General features: G+C 26.2%; 5 protein-coding genes and 1 non-coding gene across 6 annotated transcripts; all 6 read right to left on the bottom strand.

Annotated features, from left to right (window-relative positions):
- Window positions 1-320: 320 nt before the first annotated feature.
- LOC128966410 (oxalate:formate antiporter-like) lies at window positions 321-4,576 on the bottom strand. The gene is made up of 11 exons (XM_054313260.1): window positions 4,311-4,576; window positions 3,675-3,801; window positions 3,571-3,610; window positions 3,355-3,442; window positions 3,162-3,297; window positions 2,179-2,361; window positions 1,082-1,204; window positions 817-1,026; window positions 663-762; window positions 552-606; window positions 321-498 (listed from the first exon to the last, which is right to left on the bottom strand). The coding sequence occupies exons 1-11, from the start codon at window positions 4,574-4,576 to the stop codon at window positions 321-323; spliced, it is 1,506 nt and encodes a 501-aa protein (XP_054169235.1).
- LOC128952031 (vacuolar protein-sorting-associated protein 25-like) lies at window positions 1,191-1,963 on the bottom strand. Its single transcript, XM_054297354.1, has one exon. The coding sequence runs from the start codon at window positions 1,870-1,872 to the stop codon at window positions 1,327-1,329; it is 546 nt and encodes a 181-aa protein (XP_054153329.1). The 5' UTR covers window positions 1,873-1,963; the 3' UTR covers window positions 1,191-1,326.
- An 886-nt stretch (window positions 4,577-5,462) lies between the features above and the next one.
- Window positions 5,463-5,551, bottom strand: Trnay-gua (transfer RNA tyrosine (anticodon GUA)). The gene is given in 2 exon segments: window positions 5,463-5,498; window positions 5,515-5,551. It is a non-coding gene; the product is annotated as a tRNA-Tyr (tRNA).
- A 3,456-nt stretch (window positions 5,552-9,007) lies between these two features.
- LOC128952683 (antizyme inhibitor 2-like) lies at window positions 9,008-12,847 on the bottom strand. The gene is made up of 6 exons (XM_054298113.1): window positions 12,635-12,847; window positions 11,148-11,275; window positions 10,716-11,075; window positions 10,223-10,649; window positions 10,009-10,160; window positions 9,008-9,941 (listed from the first exon to the last, which is right to left on the bottom strand). The coding sequence occupies exons 3-6, from the start codon at window positions 10,968-10,970 to the stop codon at window positions 9,426-9,428; spliced, it is 1,350 nt and encodes a 449-aa protein (XP_054154088.1). The 5' UTR covers window positions 10,971-11,075; window positions 11,148-11,275; window positions 12,635-12,847; the 3' UTR covers window positions 9,008-9,425.
- Window positions 12,848-16,013: 3,166 nt separating this feature from the next.
- On the bottom strand, window positions 16,014-19,400 carry LOC128952028 (serine/threonine-protein kinase ICK-like). The gene is made up of 7 exons (XM_054297350.1): window positions 19,300-19,400; window positions 19,184-19,238; window positions 18,079-18,200; window positions 17,630-18,014; window positions 16,361-16,898; window positions 16,167-16,302; window positions 16,014-16,081 (listed from the first exon to the last, which is right to left on the bottom strand). The coding sequence occupies exons 1-7, from the start codon at window positions 19,398-19,400 to the stop codon at window positions 16,069-16,071; spliced, it is 1,350 nt and encodes a 449-aa protein (XP_054153325.1). The 3' UTR covers window positions 16,014-16,068.
- A 1,520-nt stretch (window positions 19,401-20,920) lies between these two features.
- Window positions 20,921-25,420, bottom strand: LOC128966409 (lethal(3)malignant brain tumor-like protein 3). The gene is made up of 8 exons (XM_054313258.1): window positions 24,619-25,420; window positions 24,421-24,536; window positions 23,930-24,359; window positions 22,370-23,816; window positions 22,031-22,307; window positions 21,859-21,940; window positions 21,125-21,783; window positions 20,921-21,061 (listed from the first exon to the last, which is right to left on the bottom strand). The coding sequence occupies exons 1-8, from the start codon at window positions 24,944-24,946 to the stop codon at window positions 20,921-20,923; spliced, it is 3,480 nt and encodes a 1,159-aa protein (XP_054169233.1). The 5' UTR covers window positions 24,947-25,420.
- Window positions 25,421-26,563: the final 1,143 nt, after the last annotated feature.

Here is a 26,563-nt window from a genome sequence, read left to right as displayed (position 1 = left end):
GGACAAAACTCAAACATACATCAAATTGAATGTATAGCTTAACTATTAATACAAATATTTTTATTGATATATTTGTTTACATTATTTTATAATTGAAATACTAGATGTACTGTAATTATAATAGAATAAGTTATGTTTAATTATATTACCGTATTTTTGCAGATTGTTTTATTTAATTTACAAATTGTACATAAAATATTAATACAATATAAAATTTAATTTTAACAATAAAAATACATTAATTACAGTAAAATATCAAATTATGTTTATATGTGAATATATTTATAATTATGTTAATCTTATTCTCATAAACAAAATATTTAAAGACGTGTCGCTTCACAGGTATTGTCAAATGTTTTATATAAAGAAGGCTTTGAAATACTTGTCCTCCGAGTGGCCGTTAAGATATCGTTAGTATTACAGTTATAGACGATTTCAGTGGGAAACACACAATTTGTCTTATTTTTAATCGCTTTATTGTCTTTATTTATCTCAAGTCTATCAAAATTAATAATTTATATTAAACTGTAATATTTTAAATTCTTAAATACCTTTTAATTAATAATAATCGTTGGTTATCAGGTAATAGAAATGTTATCATAAAATCTATGAATTAAATGATTAATTAATCAAAATAAATTATATTGTGTTGAGTGACTTACCAATGAAAGCACAGACACCAACCAATGCAATCATCCCTTCCCAGCCTAATGTGGTCGTCAAATATTGTGAAGCAAAAGCACCGGCAATATCTGCTATCACCTAATCATTTATATAATTATTTAAATAACTCTATTATGGTATCAAATGTCTTACAGTCGACATATAGACGAGTCCAATGTTAATACTGGCAAACTTCTCACCGAAAGCTTCACTAACCGCTGATGGCATTAGTGCGTACTGAGAACCAACTATACCGACAGCGGCAACCATACAAACAGCATATACCATACGGTGCGCGTATGGAGTTAACGGTAAGGCCACGACAAGTATTGTTGCCAAACAACTCAATGGTATACAACAAATCTGATGTTTGAAAGACTAGTCTATTAGTAGAATTAAATGAACAGATATGACTCACTTTATAAGTGGTCAGATCTTTGATGTGACCGACAACTATACGACAAAACATATTGCAAACGGCAGCCGAAGCGCCGACAAAGGATAGGAATAAGTCATCCGATATAAAGGTCTGACCGAACGGCTGTTCAAATGTTAAGTAAAAGTTTAAATTTAGTTAAATTATTAGTTATTTTCATTTCATTTATCAAATAATTACAATCAATTTTAAGATTATTTATAGAAAATATAAAAAATAAAATAAATTTAAAGAAATTTGACGCCAGAGTTGTTATCAAAGCTCATGAGGACTGCTTTTCCCTGTTTTTCTAAACACTGTAACGCTTTGATCAGTATTTGCTCATTGAGTCCATGAAATGGATAATTCTTTGTCTCATCGCTGGACACAATCTCATAGAAAGTACAGACAGTATTGTTGAGTGCTTTTTCATCGACCCATTTAAGGACCAGTTGTGCCCAATCTTGAGGTCTCTTCCAATAAACATAACAATTGTCTTGTTTTTTATCTATCCATTCAATCAAACCGTTTGACTGCATGTCATCTAATATGACTCGAAGTGAATCTAAAGACAACTGACGACTAATTTTATTATTTTTAAAGATGGGATCATTGATGGCTTTGTTAACATCCAAGACATGTTCATTAATCACTTCATAATAATCGCAAATCAATTGACGCCACGCTTTTAACTGTTGTCTTCGGGTCTCAATATTTGGTTGAATCGTAAAGAATGGCTCAAAGTTATAGTGAAATGATTTGTCTAATACTTGATTTGCACCGATTGTGGCCATCGATGACAATGTTTGTTATCAATCAATACTTAACGTAAGTGTTAGACAAATATTGCTTTTGTTTACATCAATGCAAACACTTTTAGGGATTGTATCCATAGTTTAGTAATTAGTTATTATTTAATGCTTTGATAATACTATATAATAATACTATTATTATATTAATACCTAGTATTCAAAGTTTATAAAATTAAATTGATTGTAATATTTGCTAAAACTTAGTGTAAAAGTTATTGTTAAATGAATTATTTATTAATACTTACATTATTTAATCATTTTATACTAAATGACAATTAGTTTTCTTACTTTATAAACGAAGAGAAGATAAAAGAAGACGAGTTCCGTAAGCATTATCTTTGTTGACAATAATATGAACTCTTTGGTTGCAATGACCTGTCTTGGAGTCAAACCTTCTTCACTGGACAAGTGAGACATCTTTTGATTGAATACTTCTTTCTTTATATAAACCACTGAATTGTTGGCAAACGACTATATATTGTTTCAAATTAATTGTTTATATTTTTTATAAATTATATTATATTTACAAATATTTTAATTGCTTTAGTGTTTGTTTTTATAATTTTTTTTTCTAACATTAATTTGTATCTTAAGGGCATTACATCTAAATAACAATTATTATGAATATTTGTTTTAAAATTAAAATCCAATCAAATAATTAATTGCTATATATTTCACAAGTTTTTAAAATAAAATAGTTGTTTAATGACATTGAATACAAACATTTGATTTCATTTAATTGCAAAATATTGTCTGAATTCGCAAAATCTATTCTTATCGATGTTTTAAGTATTCATTAATTTAATGATATACTAGTGATCTCATTGGCATAACTGACAGTAGACAACATTTTTTTAATTATTATTATTATACTTTTATATCATTATAATAAACATTATTTTGTTTATTATACTAATACTATTTAACATCATTAATATAATTTCATAATTTTAGGTAAACACCAGTATTTCATTAAGTTTTAAGTTACAAGGTAATTTTATGCAATCTATTCAATTTTTTAAAATATCATATACAGGTATATATATATATATATATATATATATATGTACAGGAATTGAAAAATTGATACTATACTACAAAAAGCTAATTATATAATAAATATGTGAAATATTACTATTGTAAGTTATATATTGTAGCTGTTTTTTATAATATTTAATAATTTTATGGTTAGAAATAATTGTTAATAATTGATTTTTTAAAATAGTATTATTAAATACCAAATGAAAGTAATGTTATGGTGACTAACGAACCTCTTTATCCGATTTGTTTGCTGTCGGTGCAGGAAATAGGAGAATAACTCCAATAATAAACAGTATTAATGTAACAAATCCTTGCAAAAGCATTGATTGACGACTTCGTGACAGTACTTCCAGATCAATGAAATATCTGAAAGAAAAATCTTATTAAGCAATTCATAATTAGGACTTATTTAGTATTTAATACCCGTTAGCATCGGGAGATATATTATTTGGATTGACATAAGTTGTGATCAATGGCGTCCATAACGTTGGCGCCGAAGCCATTGCTGCGGCTTTTTTATTAAATAATTGTATCGTTAAAACTGATTTACGCCGTCATATTATATATATATATATATATATATATATATATATATATATATATATATATATATATATATACTGCTTAGTAAGTGCTTACCCACTACACCAGTAACGAGACCCTTATTATCGGGAAACCACTTAATACCGATAAATAAAATAAACTGATAAATATTAAATTGTTACTAAATTATTAATATTTACCTTGTTAATATTAGCGAGCGGTGGTGTGTAGCAAATGCCACAACTGAGCAAAAAGCTGCCGCCATAGCAAATGACCACAAATGGAAAGGTAGTCTCCAAAGCAAAATATGTGGATAATATGCCAACACTTTTGGTGGACAATATTAAATCAATCAAAATTATGAAGATTTTTGAATAATTATATAATTTAACAAATCCTTGACCGAAGTCTCTATTAAACATAGTTTTCAAAGCATTGGAACAAAAATTATGAAACGATAAGAAATAAACAAAAAATTATTGCAATTATTGCCTCCAATCATATAATACATTCAATTCATTACTATATTGTCCTACTTTGGGGTAATTCTGAAAATTGTCATTTATTTAGAAATTATTAGTTTGTTTGGTTAATATAATTATAATAAATTGAGTATATTATTTATATTATTATATTATTTATATTATTATATTATTTATATTTTTTACTAATTTTAAACTTTATATTGATTTATATAACGGTAAACATGTTATATATTCCAAACTATATTTAACTTATTAATCTTACAAATGCAATATAAAAGATGTGTTATTTTTATTTACTATTGATATAAAGTATAAATGTAGAAATGATTGACAAAATAAAAGTAATGTTACCTTTGAAGGAGTCCTCCTATTAAGCAAACGGCTCTCAAACCGATGACACTGTAAAGCATTCCTCCGAAGGGAAGGATAAGAGCCGAGAGTCCAACGGCCGCCAGAAACCAAATGGAATCACTTAACTGTACGTCAGCTTTGCTGTGATATCTTAAATATGAAGTCAGATATACGGCTGTATTACCCGAACTGAAGTACAAACCCATAGCAAAGTACACACAAGCCGTACCACAAACAGATAGATATCCTTTAATTTTTGATGTCATTGTTTATTTGATTGATATTTAATTAATTCACTGATTTTTTTTACTTATCATTAATTTCATACCATTATAACTAGTGAGTTACACGACTTTTCAAAAAAAATAGTATAATAACTATTTTCAAAATATAGTATTTAATCTGAAAACTTTATGAAAATTAATAAATTTACACTACTTATCATTACTAATAAGTATTTGTCATCTGACAAAACTTTTTGATATATTCAATAAATATCATGTTTTTAATGCTACTTTGCATTAATATAACAACAAAAATGTTTAAATATTGTCCTTTAAATTAAATTATTTGTTTGTAAAAAACTTTAGAAAACTTCTTTTCATTTGCAGATTAGTTAATAATAGTTTTCCTCAAATACATACTATGTTTACGAAAATATATTTATATACCTATAGGTAATATAAAAAGAAAAATTTAGAGTCTGGAGAGAGACCAACATATAAGGGGAGGACCGGCGAGATTACAATCACTTACTGTTTACTAGAAAACATACCTAAAGCTGTCATACCATTCCCGCCTTCCAAACATAAACTAACAAACTTTTGATTTTTTAATTCTGGGTCAAAACCATAGCTTAACATACATTGAAATGTTTAGTTTACTAACTACTCATATGTAGTGATGTTTTAGTGGAAAATGTATGTCTATATGTGGGTCACCCCAATTCACTACCATTTCATTATCAATTAGCCAACAGATCACTTGAATTAAGCATTTCATTATTTATTGATTTAAATTGTACTTTCATTATCAATATTAATATTTTTAATACACATTTTAATATGCATTTTATTTAGTCATTTATTGCAAACTTTAAAAAAAAATAAGTACAAAACAATTATGTTGTAACAAAAAAAAAACAAAAAATTGTCCGACGAGGCGGATTTGAACCACCGACCTAAGGATGTCTATTGCAACGCTACTACAGTCCTCCGCTCTACCAACTGAGCTATCGTCGGATATGTATAACAGATCTAATAATACTTATATTATTATTAATATATTGTATTTTAAGCACTAATGCATTGCTTCTAAGGTAACACTAAATAATAAATAACGCTATTTTAAAGTTATAAAATATTTATTTTATTCAAATAAAACTTATTTTTAAAAAATTTATATAACTTTAAAACAATGCTTTGATAAATATTATTTAACTAACAATTTAAAAAAATTAATTAATATAAAATATTTTGTATAGTTTAATCAAAATGTATGTTAAGAAGAATATTTCAAATTTATACAACTATTTAATGATAATTGTTATCAAAAATCAATTTTATAAATAAAATTTTATATTTCACAAATTTTGCTTTTTATAAAAAATTATACAATTTATATTTAACCAGTTAAGAATGCTAGAAACAGGACAGGACAGGACAGGACAGGTCAGGACAGGACAGGACAGGACAGGACAGGACAGGACAGGACAGGACAGGACAGGACGACATTTTCAGTTCAATTTACACCACTATTCTAAACTATATATAATAAATCATTTAAAAAATTAACGATTTAAGCATGAATTCCATTTACTATAGATTATTACACTTTTGAATGCTATTCAGTGTATTTTTATTCGATTAATATTTATAAATCATTATACAGTATAAATAATTTATATTTTTGTTATTTAAAATTGCTATAAAATTATAGAAATAACAGTTGATTGCTTTGCTGGTAATATCGATGAAATTTTTTAAATTATTTATTTTATATTGTATTGTAGTTTCAATTATTTGATTCATTTTATTGTATTTATATATCATATACTATAATATTTGTATGATTTATATATATATATATTTTTATGATCATTGCTATCATAACTTAATGCATATCAATTTGACACTGATCATTTTTGTTAACATAATAAGCCTATTTTTGTCAATAAATTGTTTAATAAACTCATAATAATATTATAATATACATTTGTATAATAAAATAAATTAAAAATAATTTGAATTGATAAATTTTGAAGTTACAAATTAAAAGCAATTTCAATGTAAATTCATATTATTGTTTATAAATTTTAATTATCAAAATTGTTTACAATATTTATTAAATAAAAAAATATACAAATATTATTTTAAAATATACTCATTATGACCATAATTTTAATTATATATATTTATATTTACTCAATTAATAAACTAGTTGTAAAATAATTTTATTTATATTTATTTATATTTTATAAAAATTGTACATTATATTAAGAAAAAAATTAATATTAAAATTATCAATATCAACAAATTAAAATAAAAACAATAATTTATTTTATTTAAACAAACAATTACTTCAAGTTTTGTAAAAATAATATAAACAAATTATATCTAAAGGCATTCAATGAATAACTATTTTTATCTTTTGAATCAATAAAATAATATTTGGACGCCTAAATGACCCTGCGTTAATTGGTATAATTGTTATAAATAGATATTTAAATCATATCATGGACTTATTTTTTTTAAATTCTTGTTAATAATAAAATATAAACATCAAAATTGAAAAATCAAATTAAAAAGTCAAAACTTTTATAATTAACAACTTAAACAAAATAAGATAATAAAATGTATAGTATTTTAGACAAAATACAGTAATGTTCAATTGGACATACAGTACAGTATACTAAATGTATTATTTTATACAATTTATATTATAACTTATAATTATAAATTTTATAACTTATAGCGTAAATTATATCTAAATTTTTAAATATTTGATATTAATTGCATTTTATTTAATTTGGTAACTTTCTCGTATTAATTAACCATTATTATTATTATTATTATTATTATTATTATTATTATTATTATTATTATTAATTTTTTAAATATTTGTAATTTTAAATTCTAATATTTTTAATACAACAATTTATAATTACATTTATGATTAAATTATCACATATTTCTTAAAAATCAAATTGATTTGTTGATAACATTTGACAAAATTAGTTAAAATAAATAATTATACAAATTTCTACTAAAAGTCATCAGTTATCACTAGGGTTCGGGCAAATTCATTCCCTCGTCTTATATTCCAAAAATCCCTATTTTTCATACCCACTGGAAATTCCCAGGGAATCTATTTCTTTATGCTACCACCTATTGAACCATAAACAACATTTTTTATTTTAAGATCTGAATAACAAATGTTGTATTAAACTGTATTTTGAGTGTTATTGTTAAATAGTATCACCAAATTCATTGAATTCAAATTTATTTTTATATAATTCAATGAAATTTTATGCAAAAAAATAAGTTTTGGTATTATTTATTGTAGAAATACAAAATATATTTTCCTGTATAACGGGCCAGGGAAGGAAAATATAATATTTTCCCTATTTTCCGGGAAAAATGGAGGGATTTTATTAGGGAACTTCCCTCACTTGGAAAGTTGCCCGAACTCTAGTTATCACACATGTGACTAATCCAACTTATAGTTTTTGAATATCAATCAAAAACATATTGAGTTTTCTTATCAACAATTTTGTTGAAACTATTAATAATTTACTTATCTGTAGATTAAATAAAATAAATTACATTTAATATTCTATTATAAGTAATAGTTCGGGTGATAAATATGTTACTATATTTTACACGATTTCACTGTCCTATACAATAATACCTGATTGTGTCGGACAACACAAAATTAATTTATATATAATTTTTTATATTTATATTAAAAAATTAATTAAATTTATAATTTAACTATATTAATATTTATATAAAAATTTATTATTTAATAATATTAACATATAAACTGTCTGTAATACAACATTTTAAAGATAGTTTAAAAATTAATATACCTTTTGTACATTATGTGTGTAAATATATTAATTAAGTATTAATATTATTATCATTATAAGTAGAATATTGGACAATATATTGTCGGATACAAACTATCTGCCGGATACTGAAAATTACAGTTAAATTATTATTTTAAAAATTTTTCAATTTTTTAGGCAAAATTTCAAAAAATATATCTTTTTACTCAATACTAACACAGAAATTATAAAACAATTAATTGTTGACACTATTTCATTAAGTTATAGATTTTCTATATTTTTATTTAAGCAATAATTGATTGACTCGTAAATTATTAAAATTTATTGTTTTATACAAATAAATAATTTTTATTCTTTTGGTTTTTTAAAGTTGCAATTTAAACACTCGACACACAAAAACTTTAAGTGTTTTTAAAGTATATTATTTTTATAGTTTATATATTTCTTGTATCAATTTTAGTTATGATTAAATTATTTTAAATGTGAACTATTAAAACTGTGAAACTATAATCTAATAAACATTAGTTAACATAATATAGTTCACATAAATTAGTTTTAATCCGACCGTACAATGATTATTGAAGTTATTATCAATAATTTATTAAATTAATTTGAATAAATAGTAAACTTATTTAATATACTGTATATTTATTAAAAATTTCTAATAGATTACAAATTACATAATTAAATAATGAAATACAGAACATAATTAACGACAACACTTGCTGGATAAGTAATTATGTGAAGATATGATATCAATTAAAATTGGCAATTTGTCAATTAACCAATTCATACATTCACATAATTACTTATTTATAATATACAAAACCATTAATTCCCGGATTGATAATAATTTCAAAAATTGTAAATTAAAAATAACATTCAAAAGCTCTAGTTTTCAAAAAAGTAATATTAAAATTATTTTAAAAATTGTATTAGTATTTTAGCAGAAAATACTGCTAATTGTTTACATTATAAAAAACATTATAAAGAAAATTAAAATAAAAGCCAAATAAAAGTTAATATGGAATGCAATTAAAGGCAATTTAATGAACAGATATGAGTTCAAGACTGTGGTCGGCATCGAACACATCCATTGCAGAGTCAGACATATCTTCGTTGTCGGCGATGTCCAAAATGGCTGCAATTCGTGACCAATTCGGCAAATGGTGAAGCATTTGCAGAGTATAGGCCGGGACATAGTAAAGATGTGCAGGCATTTTGAATCCATTAAACTCAGAGCCGGCACACATAGTGTAAGCTCCCATTTCTTTAAATATAATCCACTCTCCAATATGCATCTCTGGCATATGTATGTCTCGTTTAATGCAATCCATACTATCACACGTTGGGCCCCAAATAGTTGTCAAATGATTTTGGCGATCTTCCAAACTCTCATCAATTGGGAAAGGGGTCGGTTCGACCACCCAGTGATCAAATATTGTACAATTAAATGAGCCATAAACGCCATCATTCAAGTAGTACATCATTGCTGTCTGATCTTCCATTTGGACACTCCTTTTAGCAATTATATTAGTGGCTAAAACAAAAGCCGATGCCACCTAAAAATGTAAATATAGACAATACTTAAGTAAATAAATAATTATTAAATATAAAATCAATCCATACATAATAACGTCCCGGTTCTGCAATGATTGTAATATTTGATTCATTTCCAAAAGCATCGACTGCTGGAAAATGAAGATCGAGTGCAGCGCTGACTGCTTTAGCCGTGTCTTCAAAGCGAACTTTAGTAATGGATGTGCCGGGAAAGCCACCGCCTGTATTAATATTATCATAATTACGTTAATATTATAAATCAATCAAATATTATAAGACTAACCGATATCAAGAAATGTCATTTTGAAGCCAAGTTCTCTTCCGACTTCAAACACGTATTTGGCGTTAGCTATGGCTTCAGTGTAAGCATCAGCGCTCTCACAGCCACTTCCCACATGAAAACTACAACCGATAACATTGACGCCAATATTCTTAGCTGTTTGAAGCAAATGCTGCACTTTGTCGATGTCGGCACCAAATTTGAGACCCAATCGACAAACGGCGTGACTGTCATCCACTTTGATCCTTATAACCATTTTGGCGTTTGGATGCAATTGTCTCACTTTGTATAACTCGAGTTCGTTATCAAATGTCATTACTTCAACGCCAACATCAGCCGCGTGTCTGATAAATGATTTGGTTTTACACGGATTGGCATATATTATACGATTAGGAGTCACTCCGATGTTCATAACTGAGTCGATCTCATTCTGTAACAAATTTCATAGTTTAGACATTCATTCGTATCGATAATACTTTACAATAAACTGTTATACCTTTGAGGCGCAGTCGAAGCCAACTCCCAATGCAGACAACAGTTCCAATACAATAGGTGTTGGATTACATTTGACCGCATAGTAAGGTTGAACGCGAGGCATATTCAACAACCATTTCTTGTGTTTGCGAAGAATGTCTTGGATGTCGACCACATAGAAAGCGTCTTCATTATTGTCATCAATGATTGTATTGCGAATGATTTCTTCCACACTCGGAGTCATTGCAAAGTCCTGTCCTAACACTGATGTCTTCATTATTATTAATTTTTTTTATTATTTTAATTTTATTTTAATTGAATTTATTTGAAATATGGGTTTAATTGAAATAAAAATCAAATCCGGAATTATGGCGCAAGTGGTCTGTTAAGCAATTTATTATTATTAATATAAATAATTAAAATTAATATATTTTATTCTCAAGTAATTACTTACTCGTCAACAATGTATCTGTAAATCAAGTACTAATGGTCTCAGCTATGCCAAGGAGGTGCCCCCTCACACTTGCGGACTGATATGGCGTATGCAACTACTGACACACGGGGAACTTGGAAAAGAAGCCCCTATTCGTATAAAATAATTTTATTAGATTTATATTAAATTAATTGACAGTAAAAACATTTAAAGTATTAATCTATACAATTAAAATGTTTACAAATTCATAATTGTATTTTTTATTATCGTTAAAACAGTCTATTCTTGATATAAATGCCAGTTTCATAGTTGGATTGTCATAATTTAAAAACTATTATATGATATTTCTAGATATCTATAAACAAGTGATATTAGAAAATAATGGTTTATTTACTAAATTTTTTATAGATTTAAGAAATTAACGCAAATTCTTAAATTCTAATACATATAATGTATATTTAAAGTAAAAATAAATGAAATCTTATCATTAAAGTAATGGTTGGATCAATAGAAATATAGCCCCTGTATTGACATAATGGTTTTAATGGTAATGGTGCTCATATCTACATTTAATTTATTGAATGTTTGATAAGCACAGAAAATATGTACAAAAATAAATTAAACGATTAAAATGCACTTAAAATTCAAACAGAATTTTGTAACCAAAAACAAGTCTTAAATGTTTTTCTGATTCATGAGTATTGTATACACAGCCAGACATTCATACTATTGATACCTAACTTATAGATCGAGTTTAGGGCCACTTATGTTGTCAGACAATATCACTTATAACTAGATATGACTGGTTTGGAGCTGTTTTTATATTTGGCTAATTAGGTAATACACTAATATAATACATAAATATTTTTTTATTTTATAACTTTATAATTATAAAACTACAACTTAATTATTACATTATATTTTAATCGACTATACATTGATATTGTGTTATCATTTTATTTATTTAAATGTTTGTTTACTAGTATTTATTAATATACAAATTGGCAAAACATTCAAATATTTATCATATCGTCGTATTTATCTAAAGTATTTGTCTATTTATAATTTTATAATATCTTATACACTAATATTGTATTTCTAATAGTATAGCAATCAGTAAAACAGATATTTAATATATTTAAAATCTCTGATACAAATAGCATATGACTCGGAAAATCTGGAAATTTACACTAATTTATAACAAATGGCTTATTGTTAGTCAAAAGCTGATAAATACTATTCAAACATTAATTTAATGTTATTTAATAAAATATCATATATTATATAATTAATATGAATTTTAAGTAAAATTAATATTAGAATTTAATTTTTAAATGTCAATAAATTTATAAATCATATATAACTGTGTAATAAATATGAAATAAATCTAAAAATAGTGTGTATGTGTTGGGTATGTCATACATATATGGCTGAACAACGAGAATATGGCAAACAATGTTATAATAAATGTAATAATAATGACAATAATGATAGAAATGTTAACAAACCTGTAGTGAATAATCCTTCCCCGAAATTTTCAGTTCTTTTATCGACGAAATGATGAAATATTAAGATCACTGAATGATCTGTTAATAGCCAGGTCTGCAATAAGATGTGTTCAACACTTACTACAGAATTACAAGAATGTCTAAACTCTAACACAAAACCCAATGCTTTCTCATCCAAGCATTTCATAGACTTTTATATCATATCCTAAAGGATGACGTTTTACAAGAATTTCGTCATCGACTCAATTATTGGACCATTTATTTTGAGTGTAAATGTAGTCTAAACTCAAGTGTCTCTCCATTTACTTTAAACTCAATACAATATTATACGATATAATACACAGCATTATGAGTGTTACACTAATGCCATCCTCTCGAAGGCTATCTGTAAAGACAAAGACAACATTTTTCAAACTAAAAACTAATACTTTATATCATATAAAAAATATATGATATGCACTCAAACAGTGAATAATTGCAATAAACACTTATTTGTAAATTATTACAATTAGTATTATAACTTAAATTTATCTACACTTACTATTTATTATTAAAGCGTTACGTGTATATGTTGTATCAATTAATATAAACAATGTGTAGCAGTGTATATACACTTTATTTTTATGATTATGAGAATAATAAATATCAATATATACAGTATATATTTATTATATTGATTTATAGCCCATTCAGATATTTATTTATTTTATATTAAAAATATTTAAGAACCCCTTCAAAACTTAAAAAGTTTGGTAAATATTAACTAAAAATATTAACTTTGGAACCGATATCCAAATGTGCTTCAAATAAAAAAAACACTTAAAGATAATTATGAATTTCATAATAATGACCTCAACTTTGCTTGTTATATAAATACTATAATACTATATACAGTATATATACCTTAATTTAATTGATAGAAATATATTTAAAGTATAGTATAAAACTGATGAGAAGCTTATACCACTTTAAGCAATTCGGTTGAATCTGGTTTCAAATATAGGTGTCAACAAAACCCATAATTTATGGATCACTTGACGATTGAGTCAAAATTCTTATAAATTTCTTTTTATCAAACAATCCCTTTCAATACAGAATATATATAAGTTATAAATTATATATAATTATGTGGACCTCAATAACTAGAGTTATAATAATTTTGATGTCAATTATAAAAGTCTAGTACATCAAACTCTTTATTGAATATATTATCAAATTCTTTAGTTTCTTAGATAAATATAAATAAAAACATTTCTAAATATAAGTAATTTCTATATTTTACAGAATTTAGTAAACAAAGAGATATACGGCTGACATAAAAAAAGTCATATGTTTTGTTGTTTAAATTATAGTACAGGTAATAAAATTATAAGAGTTTTATGAATCATTATAAACTAGAATAAACAACTACAGGTATTGCAAAATTTGTATAATATATATATTGTGAAACTTCTTTGATTTTACAGGTATCAAATTTTTTTGTTATACTTATAAATTATAAGTTATAATATTTTTTTATATACCTTGATACAACAAATAAATAATAGTTTTATACAAAAAAAATCATTATAAATTACTAACATGATTCATTAAAAATTTAATTTTATTACTTTTGTTTCAGTTAAAATTATGAGTTTTTATAAATATCATTTGACTTAAAACTTAATAAAAGATAAAAAACACGTCGTATAATTATTTTTTATAATAAAAGTAAAATAAAATATTTTTATATCAGTAATCTCATTAACTCATATACAATAAAAGTATTTTAAAATTAATATAAAATTATATCTTTTTTATTTTAACTATAATAAAACTTAATTATAATTATGTGTCTTCATAATAATTCTATTAATAATAATATGTATCTCTCATTCATTTTAGTATAATTAAAATTAAAATTGAAAATAACTAAGAATTAATAATAATTTAATATATTTGTTTAAAAATACTAAGAAAAAATATAGTACAATATTAATATGAATTTCGCTATAATTCAAGTTATAATTTAAACAAATATACATTATTTTTATAGTATTTGTTTAGTTATAAAAGAAATACTTTAATTATATCAAATACAGTATTGTAGTTAATATCATAAAAGTAAAAATATACATTTAATAATTTATATTGATTTTTATTAAGAAACAAATAAAGTTAATTTAAATAACAGCTTAGTTATTATAATACATAAATAATTTTGTTAATTTTAATTTAGTGTAAAATGACATTTTTTAGTATATATACTGTATAATACAGTACATAAATTAGTTTTATTGATATTGATAAATTAAAAACCCAGATTGAAATTTGAGCTTAAAATAAAATCATTTGAAAATGTCAACTGTTTTAATATAAAAAATCTTTATAAAAAGTTCTCTAATAAAAGATGCTTTATTTAACTTTTATTTTAATGTCTGACCTACCTGAGCCTAACTCAGCTTACCTGAGTCTACCTTTAAGCAATGTTTAATAAGCTGAGAGGACATGTGAGTCAACACTAACACTGAATTGCTATCCGGTTACCACTGGATCTAATCGGGTGACTTAAATGATTGTTTGTTTTTCCTATATGACCTATACTTTACTAATAACTTAGAATAAAAATTAATATCAAAAATATTAAATTCTGGGTATAATTTTTATTTAATGTTTTGTTCTTATATGACATCAGAATTCATAAGAAAATAAATTATTACATTATTTTTACTATATTTATGTACAGTAAACTATATACAGGTATTAATAAGAAATATTAATAAAATAAAAGTAATGTTTAAAAAAATTAAATGATAAAAAACGTCTTTTTAAATAGTCCTTCAATTGGAGGACTTGTATAATATGTGATTTGATATATAAAAAAAGTACACTAAAAATTGACTAACAAAAATATTGTAAATTATTTTAACATTTTAGCTTTAAAAATAATATAACTATATTTAAATATTTAAATATGACGTATTTATAATAAAGTATACAATAGTTGGATATTTAAGAGTTAAATAAATAATTTGATTATATAGTAATCATCAATAATAATAATTTTGCTTTGAATTTGAGAGTAATCCTAGTTTTTAAGAGATTATTAATATGTTGTATGACTTTGAAAAGCATGATATCCTTTGGCTTCATTTCAATGGACGGCATAGGTATGAAAAGCAAATAATAATAAATAACAAAATTTATTGAATAACTTAATGTATTAGCTGTTTCAAAGTTTCAAAAATTATCAATTTTCATCATTAATTTAATATTCAATACTTGTTGTTGCACTTAATCTTCACATTAAAAGCTGAGTATACAAACCAAGTGTTTCAAAACAAAGTCTAAAGTAATAACAAAAATATATATAAAACATCTAAATTTATTGTTGATATACTGTAGGAGTCATTTAGTTTAATTAAATTGAATTCATTAGTAAAATTCAGTGAAATTCATTGCAGGTATCTATAAAAATATAATTTCATTGAATTAGTAGACTTAACTTAAAGTACTTGAAATGAAGTAATCAAATAGGACTCATATGACATACTTGGCCGTCCAATCGGTCTTTCCAGTTATGTTGGCTGCTATTAGGGGCCCACCATTTGCAGGTACCGTATGAGATGTCATTGATATCAATGATTGTCTTCGATTGCCATTCCCAATGTATCCATTACCATACATTGCTATTAAAAACCATAATTTTAATAAAATATTAAATTTAATTCATATATGAAATAAAACCTGAGTTACGATAGGAAGCATTTTTGACTGTCTGTCCCGCAATATATCGAGATCTTTGCAAATATTGCTCTTTGACTGACAAACTTGATTTAAGCACTGAATTATTACTACTATTATTTCTCGAAGAAATGGATCCAATTTGTTGTTGTAATTGTTGAATACTATTGTTATCAACATTTGGAGATTCACTGGAATCGTAATTAAATAACTTTGAATTCAAATTGTGTTCAAATTCAGTCATTTGTAAACCATTTTTATCAGAAAAACTATTTGAATTTGTGTTTTGATTATAAGGAGTTTTTGTAACTAAATTATTGATGTGTTGGGGACCGAGCTTTTGATTGACTTTAAAATAGTTATATTTTAATGACTGAACAGCTGTCGGACGTCTCGATGGATTCCAACGGAGCATATCTTCTAAGAGTACAATACCGTCGGTATGACTGTTGGCCACAATTGAGTCCAAAGGCATTGGACTGAACTGAGGAAATCGGAAATTCATTGCATTTGCTAATTGATATCCTTCGGGCCAATCGCGCTATAAATTATTAACATATATTTATTTATAGATTGTCATTTTAATTAAATTTTCTAAATTAATTTGTTTTATATATATATATATATATATACTTTCTTTTATAAAAATCTTTTTTTTTAATTTAATGCTTAAAATATTATTGCGCTAATATTTGGCTCAAAATATTAAATTACTTAATAATATCATGTGTTTGTTAAATGAAATGAATACTTGAAATTTAATTTATTATTATTATTTTATTTCTCATTTTGATAACAATAAATATAATTTAAAAATTGCATTTCAATGACATAGCCATCAACAAAATATAATATTACTTAAACTTTAAATTATGAATATAATATTTAATGAATAATTAACCTATGTAATATATCAATATATTAAATGCACAAATTTATTGCAGTATATTTTAACATTATATTCCACACCCATTATTTAAATAATTAGCTAAGCTATACTTAATATTAAATACTGCAATTACTGTAATTAATTATTAAAATAAAGAAAAACATAGATATATAATTTCTACAGTATTAAAGTTTTGATAATATAATATAATTAAACTTGAATTTTTTAAATAATATATACAACTTTAATGTAATGTAGAATAATTTATATTACTTAATAAAACATTTTAATTATTAATTAACGGAAATCTACTCTTAACATTGAATTTATGCCAGTTTTGAATGTCAATTGAAATAATAGAAAAATAAAGGAAATGTCATTACCTTATCGGGTGTTCCCAATACTGAACAACATCTAAATATCTGATCGATTTCACTCCTGCCGGGAAAAAGTGGTTGCAATGTATATAATTCAGCCATAATGCAACCAACTGCCCAAATATCAATAGGAGAGTTATAATTTGTTGAACGTAGTAATACTTCTGGAGCCCTATACCATCGCGTCGATACATAATCAGTATACGGAGGTCGGGATCTAATTTCTCTGGCCAAACCAAAATCAGCAATTTTAATCAGATCGGGACCCATACACAATAAATTTTCCGGTTTAATATCTCTGTGAAAGAATCCATGTTTATGCATAAACGCCAGCCCTTGTAATATCTGGTAAAGAATATTCCTAATAATTGGTTCTGCAAACGGTTTTTCCCTAAAATTACATATTTGTGTCAAACTTTGCGCTAAATAACTCAATAATAATTTATATAAAATACCTGTCTTTAATCAATTGATAGAGATTTTCTTTCATATATTCAAAAACAAAATATAATGTATTGTCTTCACGAATAACTTCCTTTAGTTTTATAAGGTTTGCGTGACTTAACTTTTGTAGCGACTATTGATATATAAATTTATTTTAATTATTATAAAGTTGTAATAATGAGTTTTTATTTTATTTTTAAACTTTATATAATTATTTAATGGACATTATTTGAAAATGAACATTGACAGTTAAATACATTATATATATTTTAAATATAAATTACAATTACATTGTATATATTGTAGTATTCAAAAATAATATTTTATTATTATTTTAAATTTTGAAAAATTTTGAAAAATCCAGAAAATATTGTATTAACTCAATAACTAATTTTCTAATAATTTTTAAATATTGTCAGATTTGTTGCTTAATTTTCTTAAGAAATTATTGTACAATTTTTACACAATGCTTGGTATAACTTTCTATAACTGAAACTATTTATAAATTATATATTAATAGAATAATGTAATATATTGTAATAAAACTGGTATTTTATATTTTATTTCAAATGTGCGAAAATTGTAATATTTATAATTACTAAACTAATATAATATTTTAATTTTGTTTAGTTTCATCTCCATTAATGCAAATATTTTTGTTAATTAGAGAGCAAACATAGCTATGAATTAATAAAATTCAGATATTATTTTATTTATAAAAAAATTGATAAAATTATGTTTGAATAATAATGTTTCCAATAGCAACAACTTATTAGTAATAACATTGAATTATTGTTAAAAAGATATCCATCCATCTTATTATATTCAATATTAAGACAATATTATAACAAATATTACAACAAATAAATATAATAAATATTAAAAATTTTACAAAGTAATTGTCAATGTGGTAAAAATCAGCAAGCTTGATTTATAAAACAAAACAAAAATATTTGGTACATATACATAAAGTTAATATACAGTTATTGGTAATATATAGGTCAGTGCCAAATAGTGTACCAAAAAAAAGTAAAACACATGAATTTATATTAATAAAAATTGCATTAAATTAACTTAAATTTGAAAACAATAAAAATGAAATAAATTGATGCAAACCTTTACTTCTCTCAAATTCATACATTCTTCCCATGAATAGTATTTTTTCTTCATTCTTATAAAACATTTTTATTATTAGTTAAAAAAAAGACAAATAAGAAAAACAATTGATATACTTTTTAATGGCCACTTTGTCTCCGTTATCCAATCGTTGGGCTAATAGTACGGAACCATAGGTGCCATCACCTAATTGACTGAGTGTCACGTATCGGTTCATTACAGATCTCTTTAAACTATTTTCAATTATTTTATTCTTATTATTGATGTTATTATAAATACTTTTATTAAAATCGTTATCAACATTAGGATCAATTAGTGACAACATTACACATCACACATTTATAATAATCTTTAGTCTAATCTTATACTATTGTGATAACATCACTATTATATGAGTTCATTCATTAAACAAGTGTTAAAATATTACAATTATATATGAAAACTCATTTCTGTGCTCTATTTGGTCTAAAAAAGCGATGCATTAATTCAAATGTATTAAACATTGAAGAAATCAATTGATTGTTAAACTACTGTATTATTAATATACTCCATATATAACACATTAATACAATACACAGTAGTATTCAATTCAATGTCAGTTTTTTTACACAATCGCTATGTATTGCAGTGAAGTCGCACTTATTAATTAAATGCTTACTATTGTTACGTTATTTAATGTCTTAAGTGATGACTATTTAGACTAATTTATCAGAGATTTAGTCATTGAATCATTTTATTTCATCAAATAATAAGTTGTCTAATAATTATATAACAAAAGCGATACATTGGTTAAGCAATGATTACAATGTTATGTATATTGTTGAACAAAGTTATGAAAAGTTCAATAAAATGTCGATTAAGTGCTTATTATAATATTTATGTCATGCGTTTTGTTAGCTAAATATATTTGAGTTTTGTTTGATAATTAAAAATACAATTTTTTGTTAATTAGTATTAAATTTAATTATTTTATGTCACTCTTGACATCCAAACAATTGTCTTTATAAATGATAGACAAGTGTTTGAAGAGTCAAACAAATAAATGATTTATCTATTTGTATGAATGCATTGATTAGAGTATAGTTTATATATATATATATATATTGTTGTCGTTATTGATGTCCGAAGTCTATCACTATTTAATATTTCCTTTTCCTTTACGATCGCAAACATTAAGACATTGAAAGTGTGTTTGATTTGATTGAATCGTTGATTAACTGATTAATTGGTGATCACAACAATTGTTGACAATTATGGGACACAACAACATCTGGTACAGTCATCCCAGAAAGTTTGGTGCCGGCAGTCGTTATTGGTAAGTAGGATCAAGTGATGTACTAGTTATGTATAGTAATATTACCATTGATTGATGATAATAGTCGCGTCTGTTCCAACCATCACGGATTGATCCGCAAGTATGGTCTCAATATCTGTCGGCGATGTTTCAGACAATATGCGGAACAAATTGGTTTCAAGAAGTTGGACTAAGAAGATGTCGTTTATAATGTATTTAAAAATGTCATCAAATATATAAAAAAATAAATTTTCATTAAATTTTGAGACCACTTATTGTTTAATTTACTTAAATATTTGACTCATTATTAAATTATAATATATTATAGCAATTACAATGAAAATGACATTAAATTAGATAAATGTATATAAAATATGACATAAACTACTGAAAAAAAGTGTAAAAATGAATATAATTTACAACTAAATAATGAGAAATTAATTTTAGACATTATCTTCATTGATGGCATTATCACGTATAACAAGAATACTATTATATATTTTGATGGCCGGACCTAATTTAAGGCCCAGTATTTTGACGATATCGTTCTGATTGAGCAAAAGAAATGCTTCGCCATCGATGAGCTACAATCAGACAAATATATGGTAATTACAAATACCGGTAATTTAAAAGACAGTAAGACAAACCTGGTCCTGAAACACTTGTCCCACACATTCACAACCGGGAATCTGGTCAATGAATTCGGCCACTTTGGTAGGTGACCACAATAATACATCCTTAGATTTAGTCTTATCAATACCGGGTAAAGTGGTCTTAGAGTGTCTATCCCAACATACAGGTGCCTCTTGTTGCTGCTGACTCATCCTCATTGAAAATATTGAGTGTTGAAGTGATGACAAGTTTGTTATTGAAGAGGGAGTTGAGGGTCGCGATTGTTTCGCAGACTCGGAATTTGTGCTCATATTTGGAGAGATCGGACCATTGACTCCATTAGAAGGATTGACCTCAAGTTTGCGTTTCCGAAATTTACCGATTGATAATTGCTGTGTTTTTGATAGCTTTTGGCTTTTTTGTATCGAACTAATGGAATTAGATTCAGAAGGTGATGGAGATTGTGAGGGAGAAATGCCGTTATCATTCATTTCATCAATTGGTATATCATCTGAATTATCTCCAGATCTGCCTAATCTATCGGGCAATTCATATTCGAGTCGTGAGTCGGTATATAGACAGCTAATTGTTGAGTAATGATATTGATACTTTGGTCCTCTAATGTGACCAATTCCAAGACATCCTGGAGTAGGACATGAGGCCGAACCATCCGTTTCTTTTTTTAGAGGATAGTCTATAAATTGCATGTAAACATTAGTATCATACATTATTTTTCTGTAATACATAAATTATAAAAAATAAGATTAACCTGAAGTAGGGGGTGGTTGTAATGGGTGACCAGTCTTATGACACCAATTAACCGGATGAATATCTGGAGAATCGTCATCGATCTTAAAAATAATAAGTAATTTGCAACAAAATTATAACTTAAATGTTATTAGTTATCAATAAACTATATGATTATCTAATCATATGTTTACCCAATAATCAAATTTTTCATCCCAGCCATCAAAATGTATTTTAATACAATGTGATTGTCTGTGTGTAATAGTGGTCACTCGGATCAGTCGTTGATTACGTTTGTCGGCGACTTCTAACTTCATACCAGTTTTAAAGTTATTTGAAGGCCTTGTTTTAAACATACGCGGAGATACTGCTTGTGATTTAGTCTCCAACAGGTATTCTTCCCACGAAAATCTCTCACTCGAGCGGTAATAATCTTTTGGAGGAGTAAGAGATCGACCTTTTGTTCGACACCTGATTTCAGACAATTGTATTAATTACCAGTAATTAATTTTTAAAAATTTATTTTAATTTACCAATTAATAGGATGTATAAATGGTGAGGTAGTTTCAGCCCAATAGTCATAACTATCATCCCATCCATCAAAATGTATAAGAAGCCAGTTATCAATTATATCAGCAATAGTGGCCACACAAACCAGTGCAGTATTAGCCCGATCGACAGCTTCTAGTTTCATAGAAACTCGAAAACCATTTGGCGGAACAGTTTGGTACGAATTAGTGCTAAATAAATGTTTGGGCGCCGCAACAGATCTGGTTTGTTGTAAATAGTTGTGCCAATTGAACTCTTCGGCCACAATACCAACCGGTGGTTCCAATTTTCTATTTGTTTGCTCACAAAATCCGGCCTGAAATATAAAATTATTGTCGACATTAACCCAATAGTCGAACAATTCTTTATATCCATCAAAATGAAGTCTTATTCTGTAACCACAGACTTCAACAACAGAGAGAACACAAAATTTTGAGGGGTGTTGAGGGTCTATACCCTCTAATTTCATTCCAACTTTAAATTGGTTTTTATTTGTTGGAAATTTTTGACTTTCATTAAAACATCTAATGGAAGCCGCGATTGAATTGGTTTTATTGAGATATTGACGCCAAGAAAAAGTTGGATTCAAAGAAATATTTTCATTATAATCTCCTGAATTAGTTTCTACGTCTTCAACCTCTTCGTTTGCATCTTCATTGTTGTCAAATTCATTTTCAATGGTTTGGTTATCTAATTGATAGGCAGTGTTTGTTTCAAATACTTGTTTACGACCTTTCGTTACTTCAGATTTCTTAATTTGATTTTTTTGGTCATCAGTTTGTGATTTCACTGCTAATTCGGTGTTTCTTTTAGTAAGTAATTTGAGATCAGTTGACACTATTGTGGCACAAGATTTGCTACAGAATCGACCACCTCTAATGAATGTATTTGCCGGTCCTTTTTGATTACAATTAAAACAAGTTATCAGTGATTCACTTTCGTCCGTTTCTTTTGTTTCTGTTTTGTCAGATTCTTGAGGAGCAGAAGTCTCAACAACTATAACAGTATTTTCTTCCTGTTTTACATTACCAGTGATTACTGTTGAAATGATAGCAGGAATATCGCCATTAGAACCATTAGCTGTTTTATTATCAATTTCATTAATCATGTCTAAGTGTCCAAATTCATCGATTCGAAACTTGAGATCACTTCCAGGAAGAACGCCGATCCCATCTTTCCATTCCATTATTTTAATAACGGAATCCATTTCTTCAATTCCAGTCACAGACTTTATCTCATTTTTGGTCACAACTTTATCACTGCTTGTATTAGTATTTATTGTTAAAGTTGTAGTTGTGATGGGAGTTAATGTCGGCGGATTCATAGTTACACTATTTGTAATCGGAATCATTGCAAATGTACTGTTTTGAGTCAATAGTGGCGGAGGAAGTGGTGAATGAGCGTTGGTATCGTTTTTTGTCGWAACTTCGTCTGTGATTAATAAAGAAATTTACCAAAAATTAATTTAAAGTTTGAAATAAATTTGACAATTGAGTAAAATAAATAAATATATTGATTATAAGCTTTAATTAATTTTTATTTACCAATTGAAATGCTATCAGTCTTCAAGTCAGTTCCCGTAGTGCCTGTTGTTGTGATAATTGCAGGAATGGTATTAACAGTAGAGGTCAATGTCTCTGTATTTGAAGAAACAAATTTGGGAATATTTGCAGGTATTATAGTAAGACCAGAATTTGATGTATTAAGAGGTTGAGGAGCTATAGCTTTAGCTAATGGGATCGTCGGAACTGTTATGGGAGTTGTCGATGAAGTGGTTGAAGTAATCAATGGAAATATCTTGAGCGGCAAAATAGGAGGTTTTGATTTAAGTGTCGCCTGATTTATAGACATGGGAACGGAAGATACCGATGACTTTATATTAACATTGCCTTTAGTCATCAAACTAGACATCGGTACCGCAAACATTGATGTACCGTCGGGTGATGACACAAGTGCTATATGATGTTGACTTAGCTAATCATTAATATAAGAGTTAACAAAAATTAAATTAAAATATCATCAAATATTTACAAACCGGAATAACTTTATTAATGCCATATTTAGTGCCAGTTATGGTAGTATTTACTAAAGAATCGGTTCCCGTTGTTATGATCACCGTTTGTGACTTATCTAAGTTTGAACCGATATTACCTGCAACTCAATAACAATTAATTATATTATATCAACTGTTTCTCTCTTTTCAATCAAAATATACAACAAAAACAAAACTTACCCGAAATGGCTTCTCCGGGAGTAATGACCGGTTTTGGAGCAATGGTTCGGGTATTGGTTGTGAGGGAAGTCATATTTGGACGAATGTCTGCACTATTGATAGCTATATTCAATGCATTGCCTGTAATAGGCATCTCATTCAAGGCAATTGAGTGCCACTGACCACCAGTTTGACTAACAGTGACCACTTCTGGAGCTTTGACACCACTTTTATCTTGAGTAGGTGTCACCAGTAGGTCACCCGGTGTCACATTTGACACATTATGGTTGACATCATTCATGTTTATTAAACTTGTATTACTTGTATCGCAATCATTAGCTAATGACATAACTTGAATGCTTTGAGTGAAAACTGATTGTAATTTCTGAGACAACAGTTATTTAACAACTTTTCTCTTTCAAAGTTCTTATTCTTAAACTAACGAAGAAATCAATAAAAGTATCAAAAGATTACAAACGTTTGGCGACTAAAGCCTTGTTTACGGCTTCTCCCAAAAGCACGGCTTATATAGCAATGTATGCAATGTATGGCTTAAAGCATACAATCAATGATACAGTAATACATACAGTGATCGCTGTTTTTTAACACATACAGCAGTTACTCAACAATTTTATACACAATAAAAGTCATTAACTATTGTTTTAATGCTGCACTACAACCATATGACGGCACCGGGTGGTCACCAATTAACCTAACCGTCCAATTAATATATTATTACACCATTAAAACACTACTTTATATATTAAACTAAACCTAAAATTTAATCAAAGATATTGTCCATTGTATGTACGCATGCGCTCACACTTACAAACCATTATACAGAGTATAATGCATACCATTTTACATACAATTTAACACTACTATTGGTCCACAATCTTAACTAACAACCAATCATAACATACATAGAAATACATACTAATACTAACTAATATTAACTAATACTAACTAATAGTGACCATTAATGACCACAATTAGCACCAATTTATTGATATATAATATATATATTTATATAACCATTAAATCTATCCCTAAGTATCTAAAATACATATAATTCAATTAATAACATTTTTTGGCACTAATGCATACAAATTGTATTTATGATATATTAATATACAAAAGTTGTTTTAATTGTAAACCAAATTATATTACGTTAAATATCATAAATTATACATTTTTAGTAAAGTGTGTACAAAAAAAACATTTAAACAAATATTAATTAAATAAAATGATAATTTTAAGTCAATGAATAAATTTTATTTTAAAAATATAAATGAAATGATAAATTGATATAAATTTAATTAAATATTATATGATTTAAGAGTTTGTATGAATCAATGCAAGTGTTGGATCAGTGATCGCTTCATTCATCAAAGCCATACATTTATTAGTCAAATGACTAAATCAATGCAAACTGCGATCTGATATCTATTCCGGTCATCACTTCCGACACATATTTACATTGATATCAAACAATCATTGAATAGTTTCTCAATCATTGGGTTTGTCATCATCTCTGCTAAACCATTGATGATTTAGAGATCAAATAAGATCAAAGACATCGTTCTCAAGTAAAGAGGGGTTTGAAATAATAGCTAATTAAATGTTGATATAAAGGAGGGCTAAGAGGGTTAGGGTTAGGGTTAGGAGGGGTAGGTCTGAGACATGTTGTGGACTAAAGTAAAGTATTGATTGAAATGAAAGAAAGAGACAAATGAATGGCTGATAGAGTACTGTAGTGTTGACAACACATTGTATACATTCATTAGATATTACTTACAATACCTAATATATATATACCTAACACTTTATATATATCTAATTGATGTGTTAATCAAAGTTTTAGTCATTTAATTGATATAACAATATTAAAACAATCATTTTATTATTACATATATATGTAACAAACATTTAAACTATAATTATAGCTAAATTAATCAATTGGTTT

This window comes from Oppia nitens, unplaced genomic scaffold (genome assembly GCF_028296485.1).
Source record: "Oppia nitens isolate AA-2021 unplaced genomic scaffold, nextdenovo-longstitch-racon4-pilon3 scaffold1_pilon_pilon_pilon, whole genome shotgun sequence".
Classification (NCBI taxonomy): Eukaryota; Metazoa; Arthropoda; class Arachnida; order Sarcoptiformes; family Oppiidae; genus Oppia; species Oppia nitens.
Note: the sequence above shows the minus strand (reverse complement) of the source record. Positions and strands in the feature narration are given on the sequence as shown.

Bases quoted from the DNA above. Each gene is read 5' to 3' on its own strand.
- LOC128952031 (XM_054297354.1), bottom strand. From the start codon at position 1,872: ATGGCCACAATCGGTGCAAATCAAGTATTAGACAAATCATTTCACTAT.
- LOC128966410 (XM_054313260.1), bottom strand. From the start codon at position 4,576: ATGACATCAAAAATTAAAGGATATCTATCTGTTTGTGGTACGGCTTGT. The intron at 3,298-3,354 runs GTATTAAATACT...TTTTTCTTTCAG, and splicing joins ATATCTCCCGATGCTAACGG to ATATTTCATTGATCTGGAAG. The intron at 763-816 runs GTAAGACATTTG...ATAAATGATTAG, and splicing joins GACTCGTCTATATGTCGACT to GTGATAGCAGATATTGCCGG.
- LOC128952683 (XM_054298113.1), bottom strand. From the start codon at position 10,970: ATGAAGACATCAGTGTTAGGACAGGACTTTGCAATGACTCCGAGTGTG. The intron at 10,650-10,715 runs GTATAACAGTTT...AATTTGTTACAG, and splicing joins GCTTCGACTGCGCCTCAAAG to AATGAGATCGACTCAGTTAT. The intron at 10,161-10,222 runs GTTAGTCTTATA...ATATTAATACAG, and splicing joins AATGACATTTCTTGATATCG to GCGGTGGCTTTCCCGGCACA.
- LOC128952028 (XM_054297350.1), bottom strand. From the start codon at position 19,400: ATGAACCGATACGTGACACTCAGTCAATTAGGTGATGGCACCTATGGT. The intron at 18,201-19,183 runs GTTTGCATCAAT...ATATATCAATAG, and splicing joins TGAATTTGAGAGAAGTAAAG to TCGCTACAAAAGTTAAGTCA. The intron at 16,899-17,629 runs GTAATGACATTT...AATAATTTATAG, and splicing joins TATTGGGAACACCCGATAAG to CGCGATTGGCCCGAAGGATA.